We start from the raw sequence: 20,443 nt of genomic DNA on the forward strand, positions 1-20,443 counted from the left end.
TTAAACAAGAGTTCTCCATTTCCCCCTCCCTCTAGCCCCTGGCAACCACCATTCTATTTTCAGTTTCAAAGAGTTTGACTACTCTAGATTCCTCATATAAGTGAAATCGCGTAGTCTTTGTTTTCTTGTGACTGGCTTATTTTGCTCAGTGTAAGATTCTCTAAGTTCATCTATGCCGTAGCATGTGTCAGAATGCCCTTCCTTTTTAAGGCTGAGTAATAGTCCATTGTGTGTATACACTACATTTTGTTTATCCGTTCATTTGTTCATGGGCGTTTGGGTGTTTCCACCTTTTGTTGGTTCTGAATAATGCTGCTAGTTTCACTTTTGCTGCTAGCTGGTTTGACCATTTTGTGCTTCAAATAAGTTCACTCCTTTTCACACAAGTGTTGCTTGTCTGTGGTTTTTACATTTGCGGGTGCAGTAGACTTCATGCCAGTTGGCGTTTGCAGTCATTGTTTCTCGGGGTACCTGCAGCAGCCTGTCTGTGGTGTCCCATATAATGTCCAGCACTCTGCAATGGCAGTCCGTCTGCACACTTGCGCTTAGAGGAAGACTGGCTGAAGGGATCTTTGTTTTCTTTTGTTCTTTGTATAGCTACTGGGGAAAAAGAGATTATATGAGACAAAGAAACATTGTAGTACCATCTTCAGAGAGACATTTCATCATGACAAAATAAAGAAAAATGATAGTGGGTTAGTTAATATTTAAAACATCAACATCCGTAGGAATGATCTCACTATCTGACTCTCAGAGATGCCAGTGGAATGCCAGTAGCTAACAGAGACCCTTTTTAATTTTAATTACAGTGTTTAACTTCTTAGGTACTAGAATTCCCTTATTATATACAGAAGATTAATGTTATATATAGTAATATTAGGCTTCTAGCATTGTTTTCTCAAACGAAGTATTTTTAAATGAACAGAAATGAAGAGCCAACCTGGACATGCGTATTCGGAAACGTTGAAAACTCTGAAAGATATGCTAAATGATTTGGAAAATAAGGCCCAGACATCGTTGGATGTCTTGAATGAACCTGCAGAGGTGGAGAAGGCCCTGCAGGAAAAAAAGGTAATATATATTTTAGGTCTTAGAAATCTAGAGTCACTTCTAATATGTCACATATTTTGAAATATATTTTTCAACTATTTATTTTTTCTTTTTAAAAAATATATTTTATTGATTTTTTACAGAGAGGAAGGGAGAGGGATAGAGAATTAGAAACATTGATGAGAGAGAAACATCGATCAGCTGCCTCCTGCACACCCCCTACTGGGGATGTGCCCACAATCAAGGTACATGCCTTTGACTGGAATCGAACTTGGGACCCTTCAGTCTGCAGGCTGACATACTCTATCCACTGAGCCAAACCGGTTAGGGCTATTTTTCAACTGTTTAAAAAACATTAGTCACTTTTGGTAATAACTGGTCAAAAATTTCTTACAATTGGAAGCTAATATAATGTAGCACCTTAGCTAAAAGAATAGATAATTATATTAAATATTTTAATAGAATGAAACCATATTTTTCTTCTATTGTAATTAGCTTAAAATTCTCAACCTATTTATAATCTACTAAAATCGGTATATTTAACAAAATGAACAATATCAATTAAATTGATGTGTTGTACTTTTTCTATGCTGAGGAACAATGTTTCTCTGGTCATTTAGGATAAATGGCTCTGAACCATTTCATCAGATAAAGTAGCCACAGAGTGAGCCCCCCACACCCTGGGCCCTCACTGGGTGTGTTGTTACGGAGGTTTTTTAGTGTAGAGAATGCACTACACCACATGTACACTCACCCACATACAACTCATGAAGGGAAAGCTTTAACTTTTCTGATTGTGCTTATTTTTTTGATGATTTTTTCACAATTTTTGAAAAATATATTTTTATTGATTTTAGAGAAGAAGGGAGAAGGGTAGAGAGATAGAAACATCAATGATGAAAGAGAATCATCAACCACCTGCCTCCTGCATGCCCCCTACTGGGGATCAAACCAGTAACCAGGCATGTGCCCTGACTGGGAATCGAACTGTGACCTCCTGGTTCATAGGTCAATGCTCCACCACTGAGCCACGCCAGTTGGACCACAGTTTTTTTTACTTTTTATTCAATGCTTTTTAAAAGGTGACTTTTAACTGTTTATAGCTCATATTATTACATCTGTACAGGCAACTCATTGTGCATATTGTTAATCTTTTAAAATTTTCTTCCAGGCTCTTGATGAAATCCTTGAGAATAAAAAACCTACGTTGTTTAAACTTGCAGAAGAAACAACGGCTTTGGAGAAAAATGTTTCTCCAGATGTAGGAAAAATGTATAATCAAGAATTTAATGATGTTCAAGGGAAATGGAACAAAGTGAAGGTCAAGGTTTCCAAAGATCTGAATTTGCTTGAAGAAATTATTCCCAAACTGAAAGCTTTTGAGGTAAATCTAGAGGCTATTAGGAGTTTACGTTTATTCCAGGGTAAAATAGTAGTTACCATGTAAGATTCAAATATCTATTATTCGAATATTTTGCATTCTTTCTAGTGCCACATTTATTATGTACTTAAGTTGGAATTTATAACTTGCCTACCAAAGCTGTATGTTTACTGTGCTGGAGAACACAAAGATAAGAGAAAATTACTTAAAAATGGTCAAAATAAAGTTTCAGGATGAGGAGCTCACATGATATACAGACTGGTGACTAGATTGCAGGGGTAACTCAGAGTGGTTGAAGTTTCCTGGGTAGCAGCAGATACCTGAGTCTTTGAGGCTGTTTTTTTAAGGTTTTAGATATTTGGAGTTGAAAAATCTGAACGAGGCCCTCAACAGAGAGTGTCAGATTGGAAAAGCAGGTAGTTTGAGGTGCACGAAAATTCAGAAATGGGATCCTTTGCTACATATGAAAATGTCTACAGATGAAGAAGCAAAGATAAAATCCCAGAGGAAAGGATACATGTGAGGACATAAGGAGAAAGTGGTAAAAGTCAATGTCAGAATATTAACACTTTGCCTGTGAAGAAGATGGAGAAGTAGAGTTTCCAAAATGCCTGGTTTTGCAATAGGAAATATCTGCATGAGGAGTGATCCATCATACTCACCCCCCATAGGCTCTGTGTCCACCCGAGGCTTCCTTACCTGGGTCTTCAGTGTATGTTTTTTTGCACTTAAGTATCCCAAAATGTACTTATAGAATAGAACCTGACTCAGAGAAGGTACTCCATAAATACTTCCAATGCCTGAAATGAGGTCAGTACTAGGGGGTTTAGCTATGGAAATTATATATATACTAGAGGCCCAGTGCATGAAATTCGTGCACGGGTTGGAGGGGGGGAGCTGTCCCTCAGCCCAGCCTGCACCCTTGCCAATCTGGGACCCCTCGAAGGATGTCCGACTGCCCGTTTACGGGCAGTCGGACATCCCTCTCACAATCCAGGACTGCTGGCTCCTGACTGCTCGCCTGCCTGCTTTCCTGATTGCCCCTAACCGCTTCTGCCTGCCAGCCTGATCACCCCCAAACCACTCCCCTGACAGCCTGATTGATGCCTAACTGATCCCCTGCCAGCCTGTTTGCCCCTAACTACCCTCCCCTGCAGGCCTGGTCACCCCTAACTGCCTTCCCCTGCAGGACTGGTCCCCCCCAACTGCTCTCCCCTGCAGGCCTGGGCCCCCCCAAACTGTCCTTCCCTGCAGGCCCGGTTGCCCCCAACTTCCCTCCTCTGCCGGTCTGGTCACCCCTAACTGCCCTCCCCTGCAGGCTTGATCGCCCCCAACTGCTCTCCCTTGCAGGTCTAGTCCCTCCCAACTGCCCTCCCCTGCTGGTCTTATCGCCCACAACTGCCCTCCCCTGCTGGCCATCTTGTGGCGGCCATCTTGTGTCCACATGGAGGCAGTCATCTTTGACCACATGGAGGCAGCCATCTTGTGTGTTGGAGTGACAGTCAATTTGCATATTACTCTTTTATTAGATAGGATAGAGGCCTGGTGCATGGGTGGGGGCCGGCTGGTTTGCCCTGAAGGGTGTCCCGGATCAGGGTGAGGGTTCCCTTGGGGCTTGGGGTGGTCTGGGAGAGGGGCCTGTGGTGGTTTGCAGGCTGGCCACACCCCCCGGCGACCCAAGCGGAGGCCCTGGTATCTGGGATTTATTTATCTTCTATAATTGAAACTTAGTAGCCTTAACTGGAGGCCAAGGCAGGCCAGGGCTGCGGAAATTTGGCTTCCTCCCTTGCCAGGGGCAACCCAAGCCTCCTGCTCTCTCCAGCTCCGTGGCTGCCACCATTTTTGTTGGGATTTATTTATCTTCTATAATTGAAACTTTGTAGCCTTAAGCAGAGGCCAAGGCAGGCCAGGGCAGGCAGAAAGCTTGGCTTCCTCCATCGCCGGGGAAACCCAAGCCTCCTGCTCTCTCTCTGGCCGAAGCCATCTTGGTTGGGTTAATTTGCATACTCCTGATTGGCTGGTGGGCGTGGCTTGTGGGTGTAGTAGAGGTATGGTCAATTTGCATATTACTCTTTTATTAGATAGGATTGATCCCAAGAGAACATATGTAAGAAATTATGTTTATTTATATTTTTGGATCTAGATCCCAAGAGAATTTGTGTTAAAAGTGTTAAAAAAGTGAGAAGATTAAAAATGAAGAAAAAAATTATTGAGAATGATGTTTTAAAAATTAAAATCAGAGGACATGTAGTAGAAGAGGGTGGGGAAGGCTTACAGATGAGTGTGAAAGGATCCAGAATGATGAGACAACTGTGGTGACCATTGAACTTGGAGGGAAGCTCTTTGGCCCAAGAATCAATGGACAGGTCCAGTGAATGATGAAAAGGAGAGTAAAGATGGCAAGGGTTTTTGTGTGTGTGTGTGGGGGGGCGGGGGACGTGGTGGTGGAAGGAAGGAAGTGGTTTTCTCTAAGTGTAAGTTGTAGTTCTATACTGAGATGTCATTAGAACAAACCTGTAGTTGCCAACTGGTGTGCTGCAAGAATTCTTAAAACATGCACTGCCTGACCAGTCAGGGGTGCTGACCTCTTTTCCCTTAGAGTGTCAAGTAAAAAAGATAATAGCCAATACAGCAATAGCTGTCCAGTGTGAACAAATAAAAATTACACCTATTTTTTTTGTCAGGTTGACAAAAAATATATTTTTTGGTGTCCCACCAAAATTTAGTAATTAATTTATGTGTTCCATGAGATGAAAAAGGTTGAAATGGCTGGATTAAATCATTCATTTTGAACAACAGTGTGTTATGTATAGCTTAGTATTCTTGACTCATTTAACATTGTGAGTGGATCCACTTCCCCTCGTCTGTCTTCAGTTATAATTCTTTCCAGCTTTAAAACCCAGAATTACCCTTATTCACAATTCTAAAATTTTTGGGTGGTATCCAAGCATTGGATTATCAATGGTTCTTAGCCAGGGGTGATTTTGCGCCCTAGAGGACATTTGTTATTGCTTCCAGACAGTTTGTTTGCTGCAACATGGGGCAAGGGAGGGTGCTATTGGCTCTAGTGGTAGGGACCTGGGCTGCAGGTGAACATCCTATAGTGCACAGGACAGTAGTGCCAGGGTTGAGCAATGCTGGATTAAATCTTTACCATCTTTTCAAAAGATCATTGCTTTGTTTTCAAATTTTAATCTGAGATGTAGTTTGGGAAATTCATAGGTGAAGAATAACCCAAAGGTTAATCTCCTTTTGACTCTTAAAAGTATATTATAGGTAGAGGGAAGTTCCGGGTGTGGGGAGGGTCAGTAGGGAGAGATTAACCAAAGAATTTATATGCATATATGCATAAACCATGGACACAGACAATAGTGTGGTGAATGCCTCGGGGACGGGGGTGGGCAGCATGGGGTGGAGGGGGTCGATGGGAATAAAGGAGGACATATGTAATATTTTCAACAATAAAGATAAAATTAAAAAAAAACAAACCCTGCATTATAGGGTTAGCTAGATGTGTGCCAACATTTTAATGTGGAATTTAAAGATAATACATGTTCTTCAAAACACAGAAGAGAGTCCTGTGGTGATAGTAATCCAGCTTTCGGCTTTAGTGTGTTGTTACTAATGTAGCAAATTTAGGCACTTCAAGTGACCAGTTGGAGTGCATGCCAAATTTATTTCCATGGAAAATATCCCACATCAAACACATGCCTCTTGATAATTAGGTTTTTTATTTTTACAGTAGCAGATTTGTAATGTCCAGTTATTTTTAGCTTACTTTTTGTGTCCTAACTATAAGATTGTTGACAGTGTCTGTATTACCTAATTATACAACTTTCTTATTGAAATATACATTTTTAAATTCTAAAGAACACTTATAGTCCTTTATTTGCTTTGAAAGAATTTGTTGTTATTTAACTACTTAGGGAATTCACTTAGGGAAACTTAATTTCCATCCCCAAAGATAATTACAATAAATATTCATTTTGAGGTTAGCCTTCATTTCCCCCTTTTAATGACCTGATTTATAATATTTTAGGCATTTTAGTTCTATTTGTTTTTAAGCAGTGAAGCACAATAGGTTTTTGATTCAGTTCCAATTTATGATAAGGTTTCCTAGGAACGCAGTGGATGACTTGTTTACTATGAAAATGCATTTTAAGTTATATAAGTAATACATGAATAACGCTCATTGAAGAAACTGGATAACAGAGAAGTATTTAGAGTTAGCACTTAGAGTTTCCTTTCCTGGAGGCAGCTAACATTAGCATTGATTTCTGATGGAGGTTAATATATTCAAAGTAAAAAAGGAAAGTTCATGAATATTACTAATTCGAATTGTTCTTTTTCCACATTCATTGAAACAATTGATATTGAACTTCATGAGAGGCATTGAAAAAGATAGTACTCAAATGCAGGAGCTTGGAGTATGAATTTTCGTTACTCAAAATAATAATGCCTCTCATTGAAATGCCTTTCGTTGAAATGTTGACAGCATTCTCACAGCTATTGCTTACTTTTTCCCTGCCATCCTACAATACACGTGTAAAGAGTTCATATTATCTGTTTATGTGCAAATTTTAGTTTTCTGTTTTGTTTTTTTTTGTCGGCAAATAGTGTTTTCCTTATGTGCATACATTTCCTTTGTCTACATGTCTGGTTCCTTTTGCACAGATAGAGAATGGGGCTGCACACTCCAAGTCAGCGATTTTCAATCTTTTTCATCTCATGGCACACAAACTAATGACTAAAATTCTGTGGCACACCAAACAATATATTCTTTTTTTGGCTGATCTAACCGCCCCCCCTCAAAAAAAAAAGGTATAATTTTGATTCATTTACACTGGATGGCTATTGTTGTATGTGCTGTTGTCATTTTTTAATTTGACAGTCTAAGGGAAAAGAGGTCAGTTCCCCAGACTTAATAGTCAGGTAGTGCTCGTTTTAAACATTCTTGTGGCATACTGGTTGAAAATGGCTATTCTAAGGTATAGTGTTATGCTCAAATACATTCTTAAATTTTTCTTCATCTATTCTATGCCAAAGTAGTGACCTCAGTTCCTGTAATTGAGTTAACATGTTAATTGGTGAATTTAAAAGGACCTCATGGAAAGTCCTCCCACTCCTACTTGGCAGCAAAACATTTAAAAAATACACAAAAAAGGTAATTTTTTATTACTGATTTTACTGACAAGATTTTCTTACGAGTTATGGCAATTAAATATTATAAAATCCTGAGGCTGCTCATCCCCATAAATAATATGTTTGATTCAGGGGCTGAAAGATGCTTCTTGTTATTTCCTTTCTGCTTTTGAAGATGTCCTGCATTGTGGTGTAGCTGTGGGATCATGAAACCATCCTCAAGGCCCACACAAAACTCTGCCTTAAATTCCCCGCCCCTCCTGCCTCTTTGGGCCCCACCTCCAGCCCCTTCCAGCTGTGTGCAGACTCTCAAGTCACCTCCTGCCCTGACAGTCTTATTACCCTTCAAATCTGACAGCTGCTTCCACTCTCTTTCCTCTTGAATCCTTGTTCACACTGGGCCCGAGTTGCACTTCCGGGAAGGATCTGGTTGTCTTTCCATGGTAACACAAAGTGTGTTCCCAAATGTCCTGTCGAACCTGCCTCTTCCTTGCCCCCAAACGCTGCCTGCATTCTCCTCTGTGAGCTGAGCTGGGTCAGGAGACAATGTGGTGGTTTCAAAGACCACAGTGGACAATGGCCTTTCTCTGGAAATGCCCCTTACTTGCTGGGAATTGACATCCTCCTCAGCTCATACTCATCCTTTTAAGAGTAAGCTGCTTCTACAAGCAACCTTGAGTCTTCCTTACCACAGCACCCACAGCAGTCTTCCCTTCTCCTGATTCTCTGTTGTTGACACCTTCAGAATACACCTTACGCTAGCCTTTATTACAGCCTTTATTATGGCTAGCCCAGCGAGTCTGTCCTCCCCCAAGGCATGCCTCTTTTGAGGATAGATAGCAACCTTGTCTGGCCTCCAGCAAGGAAGCAGGTGTGAATGTAACTACTTGGAAGGCACCTTCAGACATCTTAGCCATTGTTCCTCTCTAGTGAGGTTGGATCTATAAAACCTAAATCCCTGGTTGCCCTAAGTGGCAGGACACCTGTGTAGTCATCCAATTTCCTCAGTGGCTGAACAGGCACACGCACACAGTGAACAGACTTCGTGCTGTGCTCTGACCCAGAGTGTGGAGGGGACGTGCTGGCACTCTGAGACGTGCGGAAGCAGGCTCTGACATCGCTTTGGGAAGCATTTTAGGGTAAAAACACAATGCTAACTACTTCCTCAGGGTAATGCGCAGTATGGCTAATTTAACTCTTTCTAGATAATATATAAATGAAATAATTATTTCAGAAGGTTTTTTCCCCTCATTTTGAATACATTTTACTGATGCATTCTAAACCTTAGATTTAGGAACTTCATTAGTTTCATTGTAGCAATGTCATTTCTAGTCTTCCCCATGAAATGAGGTCACAACACTTGTGTTTTAGAGGTTAATGAATATTATAAAACCAAATAAAATAGAAGTCTTCTTACCTTAAATTACTGTTTTAATTCTGGTTTCACAATTTTTTTTTTTTTTTTTTTTTTTGCCTATGTCTTGGCTTAGAAATTAAAAGCTGTGGAGATTACAAAAGATGGGGGAGGAGCAAAGGAAAATGCCAAGAATTTAGCTGTAAACAAAATCTCAGGGAGGTGGTTGTGTACCTTGGAATCTCACTGTCTTCCATCCAGAGTTGCCAAGCTTCAGAGTTCCTCCGCCCTTGGCTCCGGGGCTGGGCTGGGAGAGGCCGTGGCAGGGGAAAGGGATTGTTTCAGTGACCCCACATTCCTTTTCTGTGACCTACAGCAGGTGTTACCCATCCACATGCTTACAGATCCGTACTTTTGAGCAGTAACGGTCAATGTAGAATTTTGGCCATCCTAAACTAAAATATTGGATGCTTTGCTTTTCAAAACTACCATATTAATCATTTTATATCTGAGAATTTGTGAGTATAAATAGGAGTGGGAAATGGCTGCTTTAGATAGTGCTTACAGTTTACATGTTTTATTATAGAGTTTAAAAAAATTTCAATTACTGTTTATATTCCATATAATTCTGTATTAGATTCAGGTGTACAGCAGTGGTTAGACAATCATATACTTTACCCTGATTTTTCAAGTACCCACCTGGCACCATACATAGTTATTACAATATTATTTGACTATATTCTCTGTGTTATAATTTACATCCCTATGACTAGTCTGTGACTACCAATTTGTATTTCTTAATCCCTTCACCCCTTTCATCTGCCAGCCCCCTCCCCTCTGTCAACCATCAGTCTATTCTCTGTATCTATGTCTGGTTCTATTTTGTTTGTTTCTTAATTTTTTTCTTTAGATTCCATATATAAGTGAAATCATAGGCATTTGTCTTTCTCCATCTGACTTATTTCACATAGCATAATACCCATGCTGTTACAAAAGGTAAGATTTCATTGTTGTTGTTTTTTTATGACCGAGTAGTATTCCATTATGCATATACACCACAACTTTTTTATCCACTGATCTATGGATGGGCACTTTGGGTTGCTTCCATATCTTGCCTATTGTAAATAATGCAGCTTACAGTTTTTTTTGCATGTGAAATAATGACAGACATTCATTTTAGAAATGTACTAGTAAGTTTTCAAAGGACTGAGGTCCCCCAAAGAAGATATAGAACATTAGAAATTGCCTAATCTAAGATACATATTCATATATTCATTGGTTCAATGAACATGTTCGTATTTTTAAAAAATATATATATATTATTGATTTTTTACAGAGAGGAAGGGAGAGGGATAGAGAGTTAGAAACATCAATGAGAGAGAAACTTCGATCAGCTGCCTCCTGCAAACCCCCCACTGGGGATGTGCCCGCAACCAAGGTACATGCTGTTGACCGGAATTGAACCTGGGACCTTTCAGTCCGCAGGCCGACACTATCCACTGAGCCAAACCGGTTAGGGCAATATGTTCGTATTCTGCAAGTGGATGGAGGTGGAGAAAACATTCAATGCTCCTGGTGCATTAGAAGCTCACAGTGCATCAGTGCAGTGATTTTTAACTGGACAGAGAAACTGCATGTGGGCACTTTCACTGTCATGGTCACCACTTTGCTGAATGATTGAATGAAAGGTGAGCTGACTTTTGGTATTTGTAAAAAATATTTTTATTGGCTTTTAGAGAGAGAGAGGGAGGGAGAGGGAGAGAGAAAGAAACATCAATGTGAGAGCAGAATGTCTATGATCGGCTGCCTCCTGCTCAGCCCCATCTGGGATGAAGCCTGCAATCCAGCCATGTGCCCTGGCTCAGAACCGAACTAGCCACATTTTGGTGAACAGGATGATGCCCAACCAACTGGGCCAAACCAGCCAGGGCTTGATATTTTTTAAATCACAGGGAACGTTATTACAAGTGAAGTGAGACAGTGTTTTTCTACCAAGGAGAGAGGAGCCGCTGGAGGGCGGAGCAGAGCTCCCTCTCTGGTGTTAGCAGCTGGTCTTAGTGACCCTCCCACTGGTGTGGCTGGCAGGGGCAGTTATGTGACACTGCTCCAGGCATTTTTAAAGTTGGGCTTTTCCTCATTTATCTGGCTTCCTTCTGCTGAGCTGGATTCAGTTCTTCAAACTGTTATTTTAAAACAGTTACTTTTCAACAGTTATATGACAGAATAAGCATTAATGTTGGCAGCAAGTTAAACACATTAAACACCCTTAAGGAAACATGTACTCACCCTTGCTTATTCCTGTGGAGTCTCCACTGGGAATCAACACCAGAGTTTGGAAGTGGTAACTCTTACGGGGCTAATCTTGGTCCTAAAGCACTTAGTTTTGTAGATCATAGTAATGATAGCTACCGTTTACTGCATACCAGCTCTGTACCTGTGCAAACATTATGTTTTCCAGGAAATTTTCAGGCAAGGTATTTGTTCTTTCTCCTATAGGCTTCTGAGGCTCAAAGAAGAGAAATTAGAAAGTTGCTGAGCTTGGCGTTCAGACCTTAGTCTTCCTCTTCCTGGGGGCACACTGTCTCCTAGGACTCAGCATGGTGGGGGGACTCGTGGGGCCCTTGGTTGTGAAAACAGCTTTTCAGATGCCTATCTGTGATCAGTTGGTCTGCATGGCTGGTGTCTGTTGCTTCCCCCTCTCTTTTTCCTCATAGTGAAGGGTAAGCAAGGACAGGCGTGTGTGAATTGGGTGCCTTCACATGGTCTGTGTGTGAGAGAGAGGGAGGAAGGGTGGGGGTTGATGCCATAAAACTTCCCTCATGCCAACAACGGGTATCGTGGAGGCCACTTGCTCCAGTCAAGGCTGACTGTGACTAAAACTTCCTTGCAGCATAATGCTTCCGTGCAAATGTCAAAAAGCTTTGGCCCAGGAGACTGTCCGTTTCCTTATTCAAAACTTGATTTATTGGGTTGTCAGTGATAGGGCAGTAGAGCTGCTGCTAACTCTTAAAAAGTTCGAAATGGAGATTGACAGTGCCAGAAGTGGCAGCCACTTAAGTGGGCAGGTCGAATTTTTCATGCACTCTATAGGAGTTTCATACGTTTCTCTCTTCATATTTTTTAGATTTTTAAAAATTTATTTCAGAGAGAAAGGGAAAGGAAGAGTTAGAAACATCAATGGTGAGAGAGAATCATTGATCGGCTGCCTCCTGCACACCCCACACTGGGGATCGAGCCCACAACCTGGGCATATGTCCTGACCGGGAATCCAACCCTGACCTCCTGGTTCATAGGTTGACTCTCAACCACTGAGCCACGCTGGCTGGACTCTCTCTTCTTGCACCTTTATCTTCTTGCACACCCCACCCCCACTTGTCCTAACCATGTCTTCCTAAGCAGTCTTCTGTGGTAAGGTCCTCAAATGCTGGAGCCAATACAAAGAAGAGCTACGTCACCAAAGCAAGTAATAGCAAAGAGTGAGAGTAGCATGGGCCTATGGAACAGGGGCAGGCCGGCGAAAGAACAGCGGGAAAGGAAATGGTGGAAGGTGCACAGTGGGATGAAAAGGGCTTTCAAAGCCATGGATGGAAAAGGGAGGAGGTGGTTGTGCAGGTGGTATAATATTAATAGAGCCAGAAAGGCCTCAGTATATCAGCACGTGTTGCTTTCCATTTTCATCAGAGAATGGCCCTGCAAACTAGAAAGTGTGGAATAGTCATTACTGAGAGTGCATGAGAGCCTGAATTCTGAGTTAGATGGAAAAACGACACAGATCCTTCAGATGCCTAAATCTGCATCCCAAGTCACCTTGGATTTTTACCCATGGTCCCAAGGTCACATCATGTATTTTGTGAGAAATTACCAGAAAAAATGGAGATAGATGAAAGTCCTAATTAAAGGGGAACATTTTTTAGAAGGTAAAGACCTGAAGTAAGATGGATGTTGGTTCTTGGCTGTAGATAAATGACCAACAAGAGGTCTTATGTGTGCTTGGTAAAGGCTGTGTGGTTGCCAGGAATCAACATGGACACCACTAATAAGCCTTGTCCAGACTCATTTCCTTTAAGGACTGATTTTCTTTTAAACTTATTTTTTTTTTTTGGAAAAGGGATATTAGATTATTTGAATCACAGATTCATAGAGCCACATTTCATGCTTGCTCATTTAGTTCAAATAATGCTACAGACCATCATTTTTGGCAAGCCTAGATTTCAGTTAAGTATTTGAGAAAATCTCTTATAACCTTATGAGAGGGGGATGGAAAGTTAATTGGATGCTAGTATAGGTTGACTCCTATATTTTGAAAAGTAAGCTGGAAATTTGTTGAATAATGAATGACATGGTGTCCTCACAGGGGAATGCTCAGATAAGCACTGCCATTTTCTTTATTTTTTACCTGAGAAAACCCAACTACCCCCAAGAAAGTCAACAGAAAAGGAATACTTCACTCTCAGATTTGCAAAGAGAGGAGAGCTGGGCGGGTTAGATGATATGAAAGTAGAGAGGCCAGCCCAGCTGGTGTGGCTCAGTAATTGAGCTTCGACTTATGAACCTATGAATCAGTGTGGGGCGTGCAGGAGGCAGCCAATCAATGATTCTCTCTCATCATTGGTGTTTCTCTCTCTCTCTACCTCGCCTTTCGTCTCTGAAATCAATAAAAATATCTTTTAAAAAATAAAGTAGAGAGACTAAAAATTCAAATCATTTTGTGAGCTAACGAGGTAGGGGCTAACGAGGCAAAGTTTATTGTGTGTAAACATCAACTTCTAATTGTAAGCAATACGAGATAGGGGAAATGTAATTTGGTGGAAGTTATGGGAATTTTGGAGTTTCAGTTAACCATACTCTTGTGAAGAATATAGCTATAAACAATCAAATAAAAGACAAAAGAAACAAAACAACCCTACAGTAGGAAAAATAAAACTTAAAGAATTTCAGATGGCATTTCATGAATGTAATTATCTGTGGTCAAATACCAGTTAGCTCCCTTTTCGTGTCATTCAACCCAACATTATAAGAATACTCAGTTCTGTGTGGCATACATACTGTAAGGACATTAAAAAGTTGATGTAGTTTCCAGAACATGTTGATCCGAGTGGGGAGTGCAATACTTGGATATCATGTCCTAGAGCCATCATGGAAGGAATTGGGGATGTTTAACCAATGGAAGGAATTGGGGATGTTTAACCAATGGGAGCCATGGTGGTTGCCTTCAAATCTGAAGGTATTTTTTGAAAAGGATAGAAAATTTATATTTATTCCATGGGTTGGACAAGAAGCAAAGAATCAAAGAAGGTGCAAGGAAACAAAGTCAGCTTTAATACAAAGGAAATTAAGAAATCAGACTGATGGATGGTGTTATGGGAGGCCTTGGAAGGAAATGACCATTACTTTTCTCAAGTTGGACTATTGACTTGCATTCTTTAAGGGCCACTCCCAATGTTGCTGCCTCTGAAGTCTCTTTCCCTCTGCAAAACATTTCCTTTCTTATTTGTTTTAGACCCCCCAGCACCATACACAGCATCGGGCTATTGAGGGCTTTAGTACGTTGTGGATGAGAGCATGGAGCTGGGCAGCAGACAGTCCTGGGCTCTCAGATAATAGCGTCCAGCAGAACTAAGAACGACCCGTTTCATTCCCTCCACTATATTTATTTCTGCTTTGAGTAGCTAACCATAGAAGAAAATTTGTTCTAAATTGTGTAAGAACAAAAGATATTTCTCTGTTTATACCGAGAAAAGCATTTTTTCCCCCTGTAATTTGAGGTTTAATCATAGATACCACTGACATTGAGGCAAAATAGCTTGGTTCACTGGGGAATGTTTTGAAATTTTTAGAATGATCAGGGAACTGTCAAATCATGGGGAATCGAGTTATTCATGAAAAAAAAATCATTATTTATAAAATGGGAATATTAAAAAAAGAAATAAGTAAATGAAAATGATGCTATCAAAGTTTTGAACAATTGTCTTTTTTTCCAATAGCAATAGATTTTGAGATGCAGTAGGTTGGATGTCACTGAGTAATATCCCCCTTTGTTATTGTGTTCCATTAGGCTGATTCGAAAGTCATTGAGAAGTGGATGGAGGGTGCGAAAGACTGCTTAATGGAAGAGCAGGCTGTCCAAGGAGATGATGAAGAGCTACAAAGGCAGCTTGACCAGTGCTCGGTGAGTCCTGCTGACCTAGGGGACCTGCCCTTATAAATAACCTGTTCTTTTCCTTTATTATTTGCGGCTATTATTAACATTGTTAGAATACGACATGCCAGGACACTGAGATAAAATATCTTTCATTATAAAGCTTTCTTTGCTTTAGAGTTAATAAAAAGCGACTGATTATTTATATTTTATTTTTGGCCATGATTATAGAAATTTGGATAGAGAGAACAAGAGCTGTCGTTTTATGCCATGATGACAATCTTAGTGTCATAATTACCAATTGCATGTTGCTCTTATTGTGCCACATGGTGAAGCATTAAGAAAAACATACTTAATAGTTGAATTTTCCCAGTAATACTGCATACAGCTTATATTTGGTTAAATCATTAGGCTTCTCTAAATTCATTAAAAGTGCTATTTCCTGCTGAGAGTCAAGTATTTCCAATCTAATTTGGCAGATGTCTATATGAAGCACCCAGGTGAAATGAATTTCTTAAGGCACAATATTTCTGAAGCAGTTAAACTTTTGAGTCCCAAACATTCTGTTCTTACACTATTTGCAGGGATAAAAGCAAACTATAATTATGGCATACACTTCTATGGAAATGAACTCAACAAGGTCTTAATTTATGTGTTCAGGCTTTTGTTAAAGAAATAGATACAGTTGAATCTTCGCTGAAAGACATGAAGGAAGTAGAGACACACCTTCAAAGTTGTCCAGTTGCTGGAATCAAAACCTGGGTGCAGACCAAACTAGTTGACTACCAAACCCAACTGGAGAAATATAGCAAGGAGGTAAGTTTTTCCGCTTTACTGTCTGTGTTTTTCAAGAGGTAGATGCCATTGACAACATTGATTGTCATGGCCCATATAGTCTGAAAACCAGAGAGCATACTAATTGTCCAGTTTGGCTCCTCAGGGGGAATGAGCTTGTCATGCTTAGTAAAGAACAAGAAAGGCACTGCAGCTAGGATTGAGTGAGCTGGGGAGGAGTGGGCTGGAGAACCGTGAGCTGTGAAGTGGGAAGGGAGTTGGGGATGGGCTGTTTATGGCCTTGGAGACAAAGGTGGGGGATTCTGTTTCAAGGATAACGTCACACAGAAGGCAACTTGTAGAGTTTTGAACAGGGAAGTGACATGTGCTAGACCACTCTGGATTCATCTGGAAAGGCAAGAGGTCATTGCAGCCTTAAGAGAGAATGACTCCTGGACTGGGGAGATGGTGGTGGAGCCATGAGAAATGTTAGGTGTGGACTGTGGTTTGTAAGTAGAGATGAGAGTCTGGTAATGGCCTGGAAGTGTTATATACGAAAAAGTGAACAGTCAAGGACAGGCTAGGAATTTTGCAAAAACGTTCACTTTGTGTGAATTGTGGCGCCATTTACTGAAATGGTGAAGACTCAAGGAGCAAAGCTTTTGTTGGAGCAGGTGACATGATGATTTCCATCTGGAAGGGTTCAAGTCGAGATCCGTGTTAGACATGCAGGTGGAGTTCCTTAGCACTTACCTCTGGAAAGAGGAAGGGGCAGAGGCCAAGGATGCTGAGAAGGGAAGGTCGGCCAGAGGAGAAACGCCAGGAGAGTGTGAGGTCCTGGAGGCGGGTGGAGAAAGCGTCCCACAGAGCCTGGTGCTTCGGGTTGCTGAGGCTGATGGGAACTGAAAAACAAGCTCTAGACTTGACAAATGGAGGCTTTTGAAGACCCAGAGAAGTGGGGTGGGTGAGGTGCATGGGCATCCAAAGGGATGCTTTTGTAATTTTTAAAAGTAAGAGACAATACAGGATATTTGCATGCCGAAAAGAAGAACCTCGCCTAGAAGGAGAAAATAATGATGCAGAAGAGATAGAGGGAACATAATTTCTGAAGTGAAGTCTGTGATTATGTGTGAGAAGGAACGAAATTTACTCTCTAAGCGCAAGAATTGCTGATGCAGAGTTTCTCCCTGGTAATGGAAGGGAAAGTGACTATACTGATTGCTTCTCTTTTGTTAGTGAAACAGCAGTGGAGTGAGGAAAGGATAAAAAGTGAGAGGAGAAAATGTGAAATACAGGAATATTTCACAGACAGTCCTGTGGATAGTATATCTCTTAATACAGTGTTTTTTGGTTAATGTTTATATAAAAATTTATATTGCATCCTTGAGTATTTTTTTATGGTTTTCCCCCAAATTGCTTAATCTGCATATGTTTAAACTGAAAGTTGAAATAGTGGTACAGGGAGCAGCCTCATCACCATTTCTGAATTTGCCCGTTTTTAATGTTTTACCATGTTTGCTTTCTCATTTTCTCCCCTGCTCTCTTTACATACATACATACATACATACATACATACATATGTACATACATGTACGTTTCTTTTGTTTTTGGTTAAAAATGTACTTTTGACAAGGATTTGAAAATATCCTCACACTTCACCCCTCAGTGAGGACACTATTACACAAAACCGCCACACCAAGACCAGACTTAAAAAGTAGTTAATAACGTCTTACCAATAAAGCCTGGGCGTGGTCCTCATGCTGTCACAGGACGGTTGCGTGCGCAGCGGGCGCGCACGTGAGCGGGGCTGGGCTTGACGCTGCGTGCGCGAGGGCGCTGGAGGGAAGTTGACCAGGTGCATCGGGGAGTCCCGCGGGGCGCCGGCCACGGGGCGCCTGCCGTGGGGAGGGACTCCGGGGAGTCACCCCACGGGGCTGCGGCCCCGCGGGCTAAACATCAGGGCAAAGGGGCACCCTCCCCGCCCTCCAGGCCGTGAGAAATGTTAGGTGTGGACTGTGGAAATGAGATGCAGCTCCAGTGTCGGGATAAACCTGGAGTAGGGAACTGCCCACACGCCACGTCCACCCCCCCAGCCTTGACCTGGGGTATGGACATGTCACAAAACCTCCCGGGTCACTGCCTGGTCCCCTACCCTGAGCTGCTCCCCGCACGAGAGCAGTGATTTCATTTCCTGACGAGAGCAGGGACCTCACTTCCTGATGACGGCGCCCGACAGAGCGTGGAACCCTGGTAGCCGGGCAACCGCGTTCTGTCACAAACCCCTACCCCGCTCCTTGGACGGAGACTCCTTGGATGGAGAAGTCCGTATCAAGACATGTTGTGTTGTTTTCGGCAGTCCCAGTGCTGTGATAGGCGGAAAGCCGGCCATGGCAGCTGTTTCCACGGCTGCTGCTGCTGGCTCCGCACTCGGCCTCGGCGCCTCTGGCACTTTTCGCGGAGGAACCGAGAGGTAACCCAGGCAGGCCCCGGGCGGTTTGGCTTCCCTAGAGCCAGGCCACCACTCTCACCCCCCTCACCGGCCCCATGTCCCCGGGGACTCCGGGACTCGGGGGCACTGGTTTAGGTTAGAGGTAACCCAGGGAGGCCCCGGGCGGTTTCCGTAGAGCCAGGCCACCACTCTCACCCCCCTCACCGGCCCCATGTCCCCTGGGGCTGCGGGACTCTGGAACTCAGGGGTGTCCCGCAGCCCCACGGGGCACTGGTTTAGGTTAGAGGTAACCCAGGGAGGCCCCGGGCGGTTTCCGTAGAGCCAGGCCACCACTCTCACCCCCCTCACCAGCTCCATGTCTCCTGGGGCTGCGGGACTCTGGAACTCGGGGGTGTCCCGCAGCCCCACGGGGCACTGGTTTAGGTTAGAGGTAACCCAGGGAGGCCCCGGGCGGTTTCCGTAGAGCCAGGCCACCACTCTCACCCCCTCACCGGCCCCATGTCCCCTGGGGCTGCGGGACTCGGGGGCACTGGTTTAGGTTAGAGGTAACCCAGGGAGGCCCCGGGCGGTTTCCGTAGAGCCAGGCCACCACTCTCACCCCCCTCACCGGCCCCATGTCCCCTGGGGCTGCGGGACTCTGGAACTCCGGGACTAGCGGGAGTGCCGCAGCCCCACGGGCACCGGCTTTGACACTGCAACTCCGTGGGTGCCGTCACAGACTCTGACAGGACGGAGGAGGGAGCCAGATACCCCCACGGAGGACTTGGCAAATAGTGATACTAAAATATTTCTTCTAATTCCCTTTCAATGTGCACGAATCCGTGCACCAGGACACGAGTCTTACTAATAAAAGGCTAGGTGGTCCTGACACCGTGATGCCCTCACACTGTCACAAGATGGCTGCTCGCACAGTGGGGGCGGGGCCTGGCGGCACTCGGGGACTCAGGGCCATCCTGCAGCGCTGGCCCTGCGGGGTGGGACTTCGGGACTTGGGGCCATCGCATTGTGCGGGCGGGGTCCTGGGTCTCCCGCGATTTCACTCACAGGTCATTAGTCATCTAATAATTTAGCCAAATTCAGATTTCTCTAAATGTGCTATAATCTGATGCTGTATGCTTGAATGGGGTTTTTGGGGAAGTAAATAGGGAAAATGGTTTGTAAGTGGCAATGAGGAGCCAGGAAGGTGATGGATACATACAGACAGACATAGACATTGACGTTCAGATCTATGTCTGTCTCTGTCCCCCTATCCACATATACACACACACACATATGACAATATAGGATTAGTTGTGAATTATTACTTGTTCAAAACATGAAACTGAATGTACGGGACATTTTTAAGTATCCTCAGCAGCAGGCATTCCTCCAGACTATTGCATTTCCCTGAGTCGTAAAAAGGTTGGAGAACTTTGAGATAAACATAATGCTGCCAAATTTTTATTTTGCTAAGAAGGGACAGGCAAATGAAATCAATCAACAAGCAAAAACCAGTCTATGTCATCTATTCTACCTAGCCAGGATCTCATGAAAGGAAGAACACTATAATGCCAGAAAATAGAAAATTTATAATTTCAGGGAATTAATTACAATTTTGAGCTTTGCTCTTTCTGAAAAGTTTGCTAGTGTCTTTATTTTTTTTTTGCATTTCTCTATGAATCCATGAAAATTATATAACTAACTAGTGGCCAGGAACTAGCAAAGAGAATGTTCTGGAAGTGGGGCCCAAGAAATGTGTGTGTGTGTGTGTGTGTGAAGCTGATCAGATTAAACTGCTGATCAGCCAGGCCTGGGCCAGGGCTGTGTGTATTGCTGGCAGCAGGATCTTAGAGTACCAGATTGGCGTGAGATCAAAGCTCCTGTTTGACCCCTTTCTATTTTTATGACTGTGATCCTGTTGGAGAGTGGGGACAGGAAAGCCGATAAGCCGTGCCCCTTACTCTCGTGAGAGCCATCTATTCCTGTCCTGGCCTTTGGTCACTATCAGCTGCACAGCCAAGCCAGCTGCTGTGAGATTGAACGCTGCTGTGAGATTGAACTTGAGGGGGAGGGTGGATAGCGAGTGAGCGTGGTCTCTCTGTGGCTGGTATCTCTCCCCTAGTAAAAGTGAGTTTGCAGTTAGAGGGAGGAGCTCTCGGGAAATATTTTAGGTTT

The 20,443-nt window shown here is 42.9% G+C and overlaps 1 protein-coding gene across 3 annotated transcripts in view; it reads left to right on the forward strand.

The window, feature by feature from the left end:
- Nucleotides 1–20,443, forward strand: part of UTRN (utrophin) — a 479,531-nt gene that overhangs the window by 161,181 nt on the left and 297,907 nt on the right. For all 3 annotated transcript variants that reach the window (XM_080663479.1, XM_080663480.1, XM_080663478.1), the window contains 4 exons: nt 926–1,071; nt 2,222–2,434; nt 14,983–15,096; nt 15,727–15,882. In XM_080663479.1, the coding sequence (XP_080519605.1) occupies nt 926–1,071; nt 2,222–2,434; nt 14,983–15,096; nt 15,727–15,882 (629 nt within the window). The remainder of the gene's footprint in view (nt 1–925; nt 1,072–2,221; nt 2,435–14,982; nt 15,097–15,726; nt 15,883–20,443) is intronic.

Source organism: Plecotus auritus (assembly GCF_963455305.1).
Source record: "Plecotus auritus genome assembly, chromosome: 4".
NCBI lineage: Eukaryota > Metazoa > Chordata > Mammalia > Chiroptera > Vespertilionidae > Plecotus > Plecotus auritus.